Source organism: Sus scrofa, chromosome 14 (genome assembly GCF_000003025.6).
Source record: "Sus scrofa isolate TJ Tabasco breed Duroc chromosome 14, Sscrofa11.1, whole genome shotgun sequence".
NCBI lineage: Eukaryota > Metazoa > Chordata > Mammalia > Artiodactyla > Suidae > Sus > Sus scrofa.
Genome location: NC_010456.5, coordinates 71,500,991 through 71,513,391, shown reverse-complemented (window position 1 = coordinate 71,513,391; position 12,401 = coordinate 71,500,991). Strand labels below are relative to the sequence as shown.

Sequence of the window (12,401 nt, the reverse complement as noted above, 5' to 3'; positions counted from 1 at the left end):
GTCTTTTTATGGCTGCACCCAAAGCATTTGGAGTTTTCCAGGCTAGGGGTTGAATTGGAGTTGTAGCCACAGCAGTGCTGGATCCGAGCCTCGTCTGTGACCTATACCAAGTTCACGACAACATTGGATCCTTAACCCACTGAGTGAAGCCAGGGATCGAACCTGTGTCCTCATGGATGCTAGTCAGATTCATTTCCACTGAGCCACAATGGGAACTCCCTGAACTTGATTTCTAAAACATACTTGCAAAAGAAAATACCTAGAGAAATGCATTACAAAAGTGAAAGTAATCAAACAGAAGCTCTTATTAAAGAGTATGTACAACTGTTCTATGAGAAATAGCACTGAGTTTCTCTGTGTTATTTGTCATTCAAGGGTGCAGCTGGAAACCGATCTGAAGATTGAGAAGGAATGGAGGCAGACTTTGCAGGAAGACCTTCAAAAGGAAAAAGACACCTTATCTCATCTTAGAAATGAGACCCAACAAATCATTAGTCTTAAAAAAGTAAATAATGGCGGTAAACTTTAAAAATTCTATCTCGATGAAAGTTATTTAAAAAGAGAATCAAATCATAATTACAGGAGTTCTCCTGTGGCACAGTGGGTTAAGGATCCAGCATTGTCACTGCAGTGGCTTGGGTCCCTGCTGTGGCGTGGGTTCAGTCCATGGCCTGGGAACTTTCACATGCTGTAGGTACAGCCAAAAAAAATCATAATTTATATTTATACCAAGGAAACAGAGTACCCTGGTTGTCTTTAAAAATATCAGTAAAGATGGAGTTCCCGTCGCGGCTCCGCAGTTAACAAACCCAGCTAGCATCCATGAGGATGCGGGTTCGATCCTGGACCTTGCTCAGTGGGTTAAGGGTCCGGCGTTGCTGTGAGCTCTGGTGTAGGTTGCAGACATGGCTTGGATCTCAAGTTGCTGTGTCTGTGGTGTAGGCCGGAGGCTACAGCTCAGATTGGACCCCTAGCCTGGGAACCTCCATATGCCATGGGTGCAGACCTAAAAAGACAAAAAAAGACCAAAAAAAAAAAAAAAAATCAGTAAGGAGGTTAAATGAATGGAAAATAGTTGGTAGTTGATAGAACAGCAGTGAAGGATCTTTGGACATACAGTTCTTTTATTCATATAAAGTCAATGGATACAGGTTCCTATCCTTTAATGGTATGAATTCAATATGGAGTTTGTTTCTTTTAAATTGCATTTTTTTGTCTTTTACTATTTTGAAGGAGTTCCTTAACCTCCAGGATGAAAATCAGCAGTTGAAAAAAATATATCATGAACAGGAGCAAGCTCTTCAAGAACTTGGCAACAAACTTAGCGAGTAATTTCTGTTTTTTTCCTTCAATTAATTAGTCATTGACTTTTATAAAGGTATAAGTGTGCCAAACCAAGCAGGCAGAAAAGTTGAAATATAGAAAAGAAAGGAGTTCCTATTGTGACTCAGTGGAAGCAAACCTGACTAGTATCCATGAGGATTTTGGTTCGATCCCTGGCCTCAGTCAGTGGCTTAAGAATCCGGTATTGCCATGAGCTGTGGTGTAGTTGCAGGTGCAGCTCAGATCTGGCATTGTGGCTGTGGTGTAGGCTGGCAGCTGTAACTCTGATTGGACTCCTAGCCTGGGAACTTACATATGCCAAAAGTGCAGCCCTTAAAAAAAAAAAGAAAAAAGAAAAGAGAGATATGAGCTATTAAAAACATAACTAGGGAGTTTCCTGGTGGCACAGCAGGTTAAGGATCCAGCATTGTCACTGCTGTGGCTTGAGTTGCTACTGTGGCGTGAGCTCGATCCCTAGCCCAGAAACTCGTGCATGCTGCTGAGGCGGCCAAAAACACCTCTCAAAAAACAAACGAAACCAAACAAAAACTTTAAAGATTAACAAATAAGGCTGTGGATTGCGGAGATTTTGTTATAAGTTATATTCTCAATAGGTCTTAGTCCTAAATGTTTTCCAGTAGATGAAATCTAAGACTTGTTTTATTTCTTCAAATCAGAGAATTCAGAAGTTCATTTAATATATTTTTCTCAGAACAAAGGTCATATTTTCAAAACATCTGGAGAGATCTTTTTCAGACTGTTCTGAGAAGGAGCCTGTATTGTGAAAAGTACAGGGTGTTTTATGGGGTTGAGGCTCAACCTCATACCCCAATGGTTGGTTCCATCGAAGTGGTTATTGGGGTCCTGTAAAGAGAAGAAGGAGAAATGGTTTTCTGACTTTCACATTTTCCTCCTTGTTCCATGTGGTCTGTGTTTTGGATTAACTTCCTCTTTGTGCCCTGATTGAACATACTGCCAAGTATCTGGGGTAAGCTCAGGAAGGTTTATAATAGTATTGCATGTACCCCTGTCACATTAAAAAAGAAAAATAGTGTCATATTTTTAAATACAGAAAAGTAAAATCTATCATGACCCATAATCCCATCACCTATATAAATCCCTTTGGTATTTTATATGGTTAGAAAATTCAAATAACACCAAAAGATATAAAATAAATTGTTGTCTCCCTCCTCCTGAATGTCAGTGCCCCAAGTTAGCTAACCTCAATAAACAAGGTCCTCCTGTATAGCACAGGGAACATATCCAATCTCCTGGGACAGACCATGATGGAGAATAATATTAAAAAAAGAATGTTTTGGAGTTCCCGTTGTGGCTCAGTGGTTAGCGAATCCGACTAGGAGCCATGAGGTTGCCGGTTCGATCCCTGGCTCGGCAGTAACAAACCCAAGTTGGATTTATGAGGCTGTGAGATCCATCCCTCGCCTCACTCAGTGGGTTAAGGATCCGGCGTTGCTGTGAGCTGTGGTGTAGGTTGCAGACATAGCTTGGATCCCGAGTTGCTGTGGCTCTGGTGTAGGCCAGCAGCTACGGCTCTGATTAGACCCTTAGCCTGGGAACCTCCATATGCCGTGGGAGTGGCCCCAGAAAAGGCAAGAAGACAAAAAAAAAAAAAAAAAAAAGAATGTTTATATATGTATGACTGAGTCATTTAAAATAATTTGCATGGTGATTCTGATACATGAAATTTTAATTCTAATCTTGCATATTCACTTATTGGATACTTTGAGTCAGATCAGGTGCCAGTTTCCCATTTATTCATCTGACAAGTACTATGTTCCAGGCACTATTCTAAGTGCTGGAGACTCAATAGTGAAAGATCCCCAAAATAAAAAATCAATATATTTTTTATCTATTTAAGATCATAAAGGTTTAATATTAAAACAGGTTGGAATGGTAAGACAAGGAATGTGTATTACATCTTTTCTCCCCACTTTGTTGTCTTTTAATTTCATTTTTGATATATATTTTTTTCCTTGCTAATGTTTGCATTTTTGGCCACACCCATGGCATGCAAAAGTTCCTGGGCCAGGGATTGAACATGCACCACAGCAGTGACCCAAGCCAGAGCAGTGGCAATGCCAGATCCTTAACCCACTAGGCTACCAGGGAAGTCTGAATGTTTTGAATTTTTATAGTGCGTATTTATTAGTTTTCCTTTACTGCTTCTGAGACCATAGTCTCTAAGGCGTGAATAGGACCAATTTTGAGTCAGAACGTATTTTATCCTTTTTCAACTCTAGTTTTCTTCTGCAATGACAAGAATTTAATCAGGAGGGGTAGAGAAGAGACCAGTGGCCCCTATGAGTTTTCATACCTGTTTGTCTGCTGAAACACTTTTGCTCTTCCTCTTCATCCTCTGACTCTTAAGATTATGTTATCAGATTGAAATTAAGTAAAAACAGATTCTTTCCTAATACCTAGGATGATGAATGATGATGAGTTTGTTGTGTGCACACTCATTGTCTTTTTTTTTTTTTTTTAAGGGCCACACCGGTGGCATAGGGAAGTTCCCAGGCTAGGGGTTGAGTTGGAGTTGCAGCCCTCAGCCTGCACCATAGCCACAGCAACTCAGGATTTGAGCCATATCTGTGACCTATGCTGTACTTAATCCACTGAGTGAGGCCAGGGATCGAAGCTGCATTCTCACAAGACACTATGTCAGGTTCTTAACCTGCTGAGCCACAAAGTGAACCCATGTACCTCTTAATCTCTTTCATCTTAACCACTAGGCCACCAGGGAGCTCCTGAAGAATTTTTATTTATTTATTTTTGTCTTTTTTTATTTTCTAGGGCCGCACCTGTGACATATGGAGGTTCCCAGGCTAGGGGTCTAATTGAAGCTCTAGCCACCGGCCTATGCTACAGCCACAGCAATACAGGATCCAGGCCGCATCTGTGACCTACATCATAGCTCACGGCAACACTGGATCCTTAACCGACTGAGCGAGGCCAGGGATCGAACCCACAACCTCATGATTCCTAGTTAGGTTCGTTAACCACTGAGCCACAACGGGAACTCCAAGAATTCTCTTAAAGAGAAATTTTTGTAAATTTTGAAAGGCTTTAAATGTTATTCTTCTGAATAAGCTACAATTGTAGTAGATTAACTTGAGGATTAAAGAAATAAAAATAAACTTGAACTATTATATTTGAAGAAAACATGGGATTTAAATATTAGGATGAAATATTTAAGGAAGAAAATCTAGACTAATCTGTGTCATAATGACAGTTTTAAATACTTGAGGGGAGTTCCCTTCATGGCTCAGCAGTTAGCGAATCCAACTAGGATCCATGAAGATATGGGTTCGGTCCCTGGTTTTGCTCAGTAGGTTAAGGATCTGGCTTTGCTGTGAGCTGTGGTGTAGGCTGGTGGCTGCAGCTCCAATTTGACTCTTAGCCTGGGAAACTCTATATGCCACAAGTGCAACCCTAAAAATAAAAAAAAAAATAAAATACCTGAAGGATGAAAACCATCTTTTTCCTTATCCTCATTGAGGCTTAAATATCAACAAGAAAACTTTTAGTTAAAAAAACAAATAGAATTAGGGAGTTCCCTGGTGGCCTTGTGGATTAAGGATCCACCGTTGTCACTGCTGTGGCTTGGGTCACTACAGTGGTGCAGGTTAGATTCTTAGCCTGGGAATTTCTGTATGCCACAGGATAGCAAAAAAAAAAAAAAAAAAAAAAAAAGAAGAAAAAAAGAATATAGATATCTGTTCCCTGTTTACGACAAGGAGAATCTTGTACATTGTGTTTGTTGGAACTCTGTTACTCTATTTCTTTAGGATATTTTGGCAATTCATATCAGAGGGGGAAAGCTTTTCAGAGTCCATTTTGTGAATAAAGCCATTTTAAACCAGAAATATATCAACACCAATAAATTTTCATATAGAAAGTATTTCTGTAGTGAATACCATTAAGTAAGCTATTTTTATCCATATTCAATTTTTCTGTAAACATTTTTATCATTTCTATTTTAATAAGCAATTTTGTAGCAAAAAATTGGAAACAAGTTGAAAGTTCAGCAATAGATAATTACATAAACTCTGTCTTTTTTATTCTTTTTCATGGTATACCATGTAACCATTTCATATGATGATGGGGAAGATACGTAATAACAAGCCTTTCAGGATATATTGTTAAGTCATATGGGAAACTAAATAATGACCCATTTGAAATGCATATACTTATTGACATGCAGAGATTGTCATCTCTGGGTAGTGGGATCACAGATGATATTGCTATTTATAATCTGCATGTTCATTAACATGTATTTTCAAAAGATGAAAAATTTCATCTTAGCATTTCCACTCTTACCACTCTCTTCTGTATTTGCTAGAGAAATAGCGTTCATAATGGTAAACATGTAGGCTTTGGGATCGCCGGGACCAGGGTTTGAATCCTGGCTTCCCCAGTTACCACCTTGTGACCTGTTTCAAGTGACTAAATTTCATCAAGCCTCACTTTTTTCATCTTTATAGGTTTTTTTTTTTTTAATCCTTTTTTGGGGGGCACAGGGCAATACCCAAGGCATGCAGAGTTTCCCAGGCCAGGGATTGAACCCATGCCACAATAGTGAAGCAAGCTGCTGCAGTGACATTGCTGGATCCTTAACTCACTGTGCCACAAGCAAACTCCTATAAGTGTTTTTGAAGATTAAATGAGATTATGTATGCAGAGTTTATAGTATAGTGTCTGGTATGTCATAAGCCTACAGTAAGTGATAGCTATCATTAATAGTTGTAACCAAATGAAAATGCCAATGTTCTTTTTTGACAGTTGCAAATTTTAAATCTCAAAACTAGTTTTGCTTTAGGTCATTAAGGAAATATAGGAAAATGTTAAATATAATCCCAAAGAAGATCGTTAGAACCATATAGTCTATATGATTTTAGATTCTGTGAAAATTCAGTACCTTTCTAATGAATGTTAAAGATGTTCTTTATTTAAATATGTGTACTGAACTTTGGACCTATTTATAATCTTTTTAGATCAAAACTTAAAATAGAAGATATAAAAGAAGCTAACAAGGCATTGCAGGTGAGTAGAAGTGTTTTCCTCAAGTAGGAAGGTATGGATATATGTGAAAGTCTCCAATAGAAGGTAAAGCCCTGTGTACTATTATTGAATCCCAGAATATACAGGCAGAAGTACTGAATGAGGAGGGGTTTTTTTTTGTTTTCTGTTTTTTGTTTTGTTTTGGGGCCGACTTGTGGCATATGGAAGTTCCCCAGCTAGGGGTCGAATCAGAGCTACAGCTGCCAGCCTATACCACAGCTACAGCAATGCAGGATCTGAGCCACATCTGGGACCTACACCACAGCTCACAGCAATGCTGGATCCTTAACCCACTGAGCAAGGCCAGGGATTGAACCTAAATCCTTATGGATACTAGTTGGGTTTGTTACTGCTGAGCCACAGCAGGAACTCCTGAATGAGGAGCTTGTATGATGGGAAATCCAGCTGTCTAGAATCACTTTATTAATATTCCTCATGTTGGAAATGACCTTGGAAATGATTTTGTCCCCTTACCTACAAAAGGTGGCATGATAGAGTGAAATTACCTTTGAATTTGATTATCCTTAAATTCCTGGGTCAGTCTATTATTGCTTATTAGTTTTTGACCTGCATCAAGTCACATATCCCCATGGAGTCTCACCTCTTTTGAAATGGGCTTGCGTTGCTGCATAGGGATGATTTGAATATTGAGTAGGTTAGTAAATGTAAAAGTGATTTGGTACAGTTTGTTAGTATATGGTTCTGGATGTATCTGGATGCAAGAATTTCATTACAGCACAGGAGAAAATACAGTACTTCAAAGACAAGTGGAATTTCTACCACACAAGCCACCCATTTTGTTTATCAAAGTGTTACATGAAAGTAATTTTTTAAAAAGTCAGATAGTGCTAGGAAGACTTAAAAAAAAGGAAGCAGTCTCTTGTTTTTCACTCTTTGTCCTTTATCCACCCCATCTCCTGCTACCAGAAGGGAGCTACGTTCTTTTAGTTGTTTCTTCTGGCATTTACTGCTCTATTTCTTATGTACTTTTCAGTATATACTGTTTACTCTTAAGACCTGTCTATTGCCTGGTTAACAAGGTAGATGAGGAGTTTTTTCACCATCACGCTGGTCTATCTTCTCTTCACTGTCCTCCCACTTGTTTTTGTGAAAATTTTAAACTATTATTATTATTTAAATGTTATTCCTTTCTAGGCCAGGTAGTATGTTGCAATTACATTTTCTTTCTTGAACTAGTTTTTATTTCCTTTGAAGTTAATATTCCCACCCTTCCTGCGGCCCTTTTAAGTTTGCTGAGCATCTGAGTTTTCTTAGACCTTCAAACACTTCTGTAAAATATTTCTAGACAAAAGTTTTTATGTGGATGGAACTAGAGACTCTCATGCTAAGTGAAGTAAGTCAGAAAGAGAAAGACGAATACCATATGATATCACTTATATCTGGAATCTAATATACAGCACAAATGAACCTTTCCACAGAAAAGAAACTCATGGACTTGAACAGACTTGTGGTTGCCAAGGGGGAGGGGGAGGGAGTGTGATGCATTGGGAATTTGGGGTTCATAGATGCAAACTATTGCCTTTGGAATAGGTAAGCAAAGAGATCCTGCTGTATATCTAGTCACTTATGATGGAGCGTCATGGAGGATAATGTGATAAAAAGAATGTATATATATGTACGTGTGACTGGGTCACTTTGCTGTACAGTAGAAAATTGACAGAACACTGTAAACCAGCTATAATAATGGAAAAAAAATCATTTAAAAAAAGTTTTTCCTGTGATAAAGTGAATTGGGTAATTGGTTATTAGTTCTTTTCCACTTAGAGTCATCTTTCCTGCCGTTATCTGTTTTAGTGCTCCAGTCTGGTCCGGTCACTCTTGTCTTGACAGTTCCCTTTGCTGCCATTCATTCTTAAAATTCCCTTTACCCTTTGCATATTTTAGTGCTTTTGTTATGGGAACCCAGCTTCTTTCTTGGTTCACTCCCTTGTTTTGGGCAATGAGTAGCCTAGAAAATGATGAATGAAAGTAAAGATTTTATGAATTTGTACATCTCTGTCTTTATTCTGCCTTCACACTTTTTTAAGGAAAGAGGTGGGGCTATCTGTCCAACTGTGTTTTTTTTGTTTTTTGTTTTTTGCATGTTAGGGCCACACCTGCAGCATATGGAATCTCCCAGGCTAGGGGTCAAATCGGAGCTACAGTTGCCACAGCGACAGCAATGCCAGGTCCAAGACATGTCTGCGACCTATACTGCCGCTCACAGCAATGCCAGATCTTTAACCCACTGAGCAAAGCCAGGGACTGAATCCACATCCTCATGGATACTAGTCGGGTTCGTTACTGCTGAGTCACCTTGGGAACTTCCCCAACTGTCATTTTTTAAACTCTGTAAAAAAATTATTTATTTATTGGCTGCACCTGTGGCACATGGACGTTCCTGGGCCAGGGATTGAATCCAAACTGTAGCTGCGACCTATGCCAGGGCTGTGGCATGCTGGATCCTTAACCTGCTGCTCCATAGAGCATACTCCTAAACTCTGTAAATATTTTTTCACTGTTGAATATATCATATATGGAAAAGAGGACACATACGGTACAACAGTACAGATAATACTGGCCTGCTGTTTTAGCTCATAGTAGAACACGTGTGCTCCCTGATTGCTTCCTCCTCCTCATAGTAACAGTCCTCTATTTTTTGTTAATCATTGTTTCTTTCTTAAGTAGTTTTATCATTTATATCTAGCTTTAACAAAATAGTATCCAGATTTCCCTGTTTTTGTGTGTAGGAAAATGGATTTATATGTGACCTTTTTTTTTTTTTTGGTCCTCGCTATTTGCCCACTTGATAGATCTGGGACAACTGTCCTACAGTTACTCACATTGTGGATTTTATCTGACTGCTTGCTCATAGTAAGTAGTCTTAAATTTGTTCTTCTATCTCCTTATATAAGCCCATAAACTGGATATTAAATCTAAAAGCTCGGTTGGTTGGATTCAGGTACCACCTTCTATGAGACATTTGACACAATATTTTTAATATTCAGCAGGCTTATTTGCTCATTTTCCCTTTTAAAAGTAGCATCCTATGAATTTATTTCTGAGAGTATTCACTATAGCTTGAGAATATTCATTATAGCTTCCTTAGTTTTCTTTTGATACTGCCATTCTATTTCTGAATTCCATTCTTGTTTCTTTGGCCGCAATACCTCATGCCCATTTCACTCCTCAAATGTTGGATACTCCCAATTTCAATAAAAGGCACAAAAAATCATAGAAGCCCTGTGTATTGGTTAGATGGATGGAGGTGGTTGTTACAGATTGGTAGGCCTCAGCTATAGAGAAGTCTTTTAACTTCTAGACTGTTGGGCATCCTCTCCAAACGTTAGTATCTACAAGACTTCTCTCTGGGGCAGTTGAATTAATTTAGAGAAGGATCCTCTAATATCTTGTTCGGGGGAATTAAGCAGTGTCTGGCATTCTGGAACTTGGCAGTTTGCAGAGCAATAGCTTGTTCCCTTCTAGTTTTGCCTCTGCTTGGAAACAGCTGTCTTATTGAGGAAGCAACTTCAGATCTCTGAATCTCAAGTGTTCTTATCTGTAAAATGAGAGCTGTAGGTACTCATCTCTGAGGTCCCTTCCAGCTGACACATTAAGGTTTACCTTATGGTGCACAGCTTTTCTCCCTGGGAGAGGGGCAGGGAAAGTTCAGTCAAATTAAAATTAAGTCCAGAAATAAACTAGGAAGCTCAACTCTGATGTCAAAAGGCTATTTCTTGAGAGATTTAATCTTTGTTTTGGGTTTTTTTTTTTTTTTTTTTTTTTTTTTTCGGCTGCATCCACAACGTACAAAAGTTCCTGGGCCAGGGATCGAACCGGAGCCATACAGCAGTGATAACACTGCATCCTCAACTGCTAGGTCACCGGGAAATTCCTCAAAAATTTATTTCTGAACCTTGAACTTGAATGATGCTCCTTGGAAAACTGCTTCATATCAGGCTCTCCATCCCTTCCAAATAATAGCTAGGCAGGAAGCAAAGTTGCTTCCACTAGGTGGCTTAGGGACATTTGGCAAGTCACTTTCCCTTCATATGGTGTTCAAGTTGAATTACATTTAAGGCCCCATCTTGCTTTAAGAATAATTCCACAATTCAAACCATCCGACTCTGCTGGTTTACCTGATATGAGCTGTCTAGTTCTATTTTTTTCTTAAAGCCTTCACTTATAATCCTTTGTTCTAAGGAGCGTTAGTCTGCCTTAAGAGCAGTAACACAACACCATTTGTCTTACTTCTGCTATGTTGGATAACCAGTGGTAGTTACTAAGACTGAAATAAAAATATCTGAAATTAACCTTATGATCTTGATCTGTTAATACTTAGCCCCCTTTTCATCTTTCTTCAGAATTCTGCTGTCAGAAGGGTATTTAAAAAAAAAAACAAAAAAACAGCCTTTTGAGAATGTATCTGTGGGCTCTTTTGCTTGGAGAATATGCCTTAGAGGTACATGTGTCACTTGCTCCACCTCTCAGATTGCACTGTTATATTTGGTTCTTTGGAAACAGCGGCAGTGTATCTTAGTCTGGGCTGTTTCCAAAAGGAACATGTGCTGAGATTAATCAGAAGCAGAGGACTCTTCTTTCACCTGGGTCTTCTCATAAAATGGGCAATCATCTAAAAAAAAGTTATCTTCATAGAGAAAAAAGTGCTTGTCCTAGCCTAGAGCGTGATTGGTTAACAATGAGTCATTAAGACATTTTAGTTATTAACTTCTGCCTGTTTAAGAGTACTTACATTTTCTACTAAAGTTTACACAGTATTAAATTTGTGAGTCAGTGTATTCAAACATCTGGTTTCCAAATTCTTGTCTGATTCTGTGAACTGTGTATAAGGTTTATATAATGCCAAACTCGTAAGTTTTTCACACAGCGAGAATTAATCCTGGGAGTTCCTGTTGTGGCTCAGCAGGTTAAGAAGCCAACACAGTGTCCATGAGTATGTGGGTTCAATCCCTGTTCTCACTCAGTGGGTTAGGATCCAATGCTGCTGCAAGCTGCAGCGTGGGTCGCAGATGTGGCTTGGATCCAGTGTTGCCACGGCTACAGTAGGCTGGCAGCCACAGCTCTGATTGGGCCCCTAGCCTGGGAACTTCCATGTGCCGCAGGTATGGTCATAAAAGAAACTTAAAAAAATTTTCCTTGGAGTTCCCGTTGTGGCGCAGTGGTTAACAAATCCAGCTAGGAACCATGAGGTTGAGGGTTTGATCCCTGCCCTTGCTCACTGGGTTAGGGATCCGACATTGCTGTGAGCTGTGGTGTAGGTTGCAGAAGCGGCTCGGATCCCCCGTTGCTGTAGCTCCGGTGTAGGCTGGCGGCTACAGCTCCAATTAGATCCCTAGCCTGGGAACCGCCATATGCCGCATAAGTGGCCCTAGAAATGGCAAAAAAAAAAAAAAAAAAAATCCTTAAGTTTTTTTTTTAACGATTTTTGTTTCCATTATAGTTGATTTACAGTGCTCAGTTTTATCTTGGACTAGATATTCTTTAAGCTTCTTTCTTTAAAGGAAAGAGAATTATTATCCATGATAGGTTTTTGTTAAAAACATTGTCATGGAAGTGTTCATTCAGTTGTACAAAGAGTAAAATGAACCATTACCCAGTTTCACTATCAAAACCAACTTATTTATATTCAGTCCATATTTCTTCTCCCTTACCCAGATTTTTTTAACGCATATTCTAAGTTTAATCTACAACTATTTTAGCATCTTTCAAAGGACTCATTTTCAGTTCATCTCTACATATTTCTATAAAATGCTCTTATTAAAAATGTTTTCCCATGTTAACTTTTAGTTACCAATTTGAACATTAATACATTTTTTCTCCTACTAGGGACTGGTTTGGTTGAAAGACAAAGAAGCAACACATTGTAAACTCTGTGAAAAGGAATTCTCACTTTCTAAGAGAAAGGTAAGGGAGATAGCAAGTCCAAATGTTTTGGTGCAAACATAGCTTCTAATTTTATTCATAGTTTTTTTTCTCCG

The 12,401-nt window shown here is 38.9% G+C and overlaps 1 protein-coding gene across 1 annotated transcript in view; it reads left to right on the top strand.

Moving 5' to 3' along the window:
• Positions 1-12,401, top strand: part of RUFY2 (RUN and FYVE domain containing 2) — a 50,506-nt gene that overhangs the window by 34,346 nt on the left and 3,759 nt on the right. Inside the window, 4 exon segments of the mRNA XM_021073521.1 lie at positions 376-505; positions 1,234-1,328; positions 6,336-6,384; positions 12,250-12,327. Of these exon segments, the coding sequence (XP_020929180.1) occupies positions 376-505; positions 1,234-1,328; positions 6,336-6,384; positions 12,250-12,327 (352 nt within the window).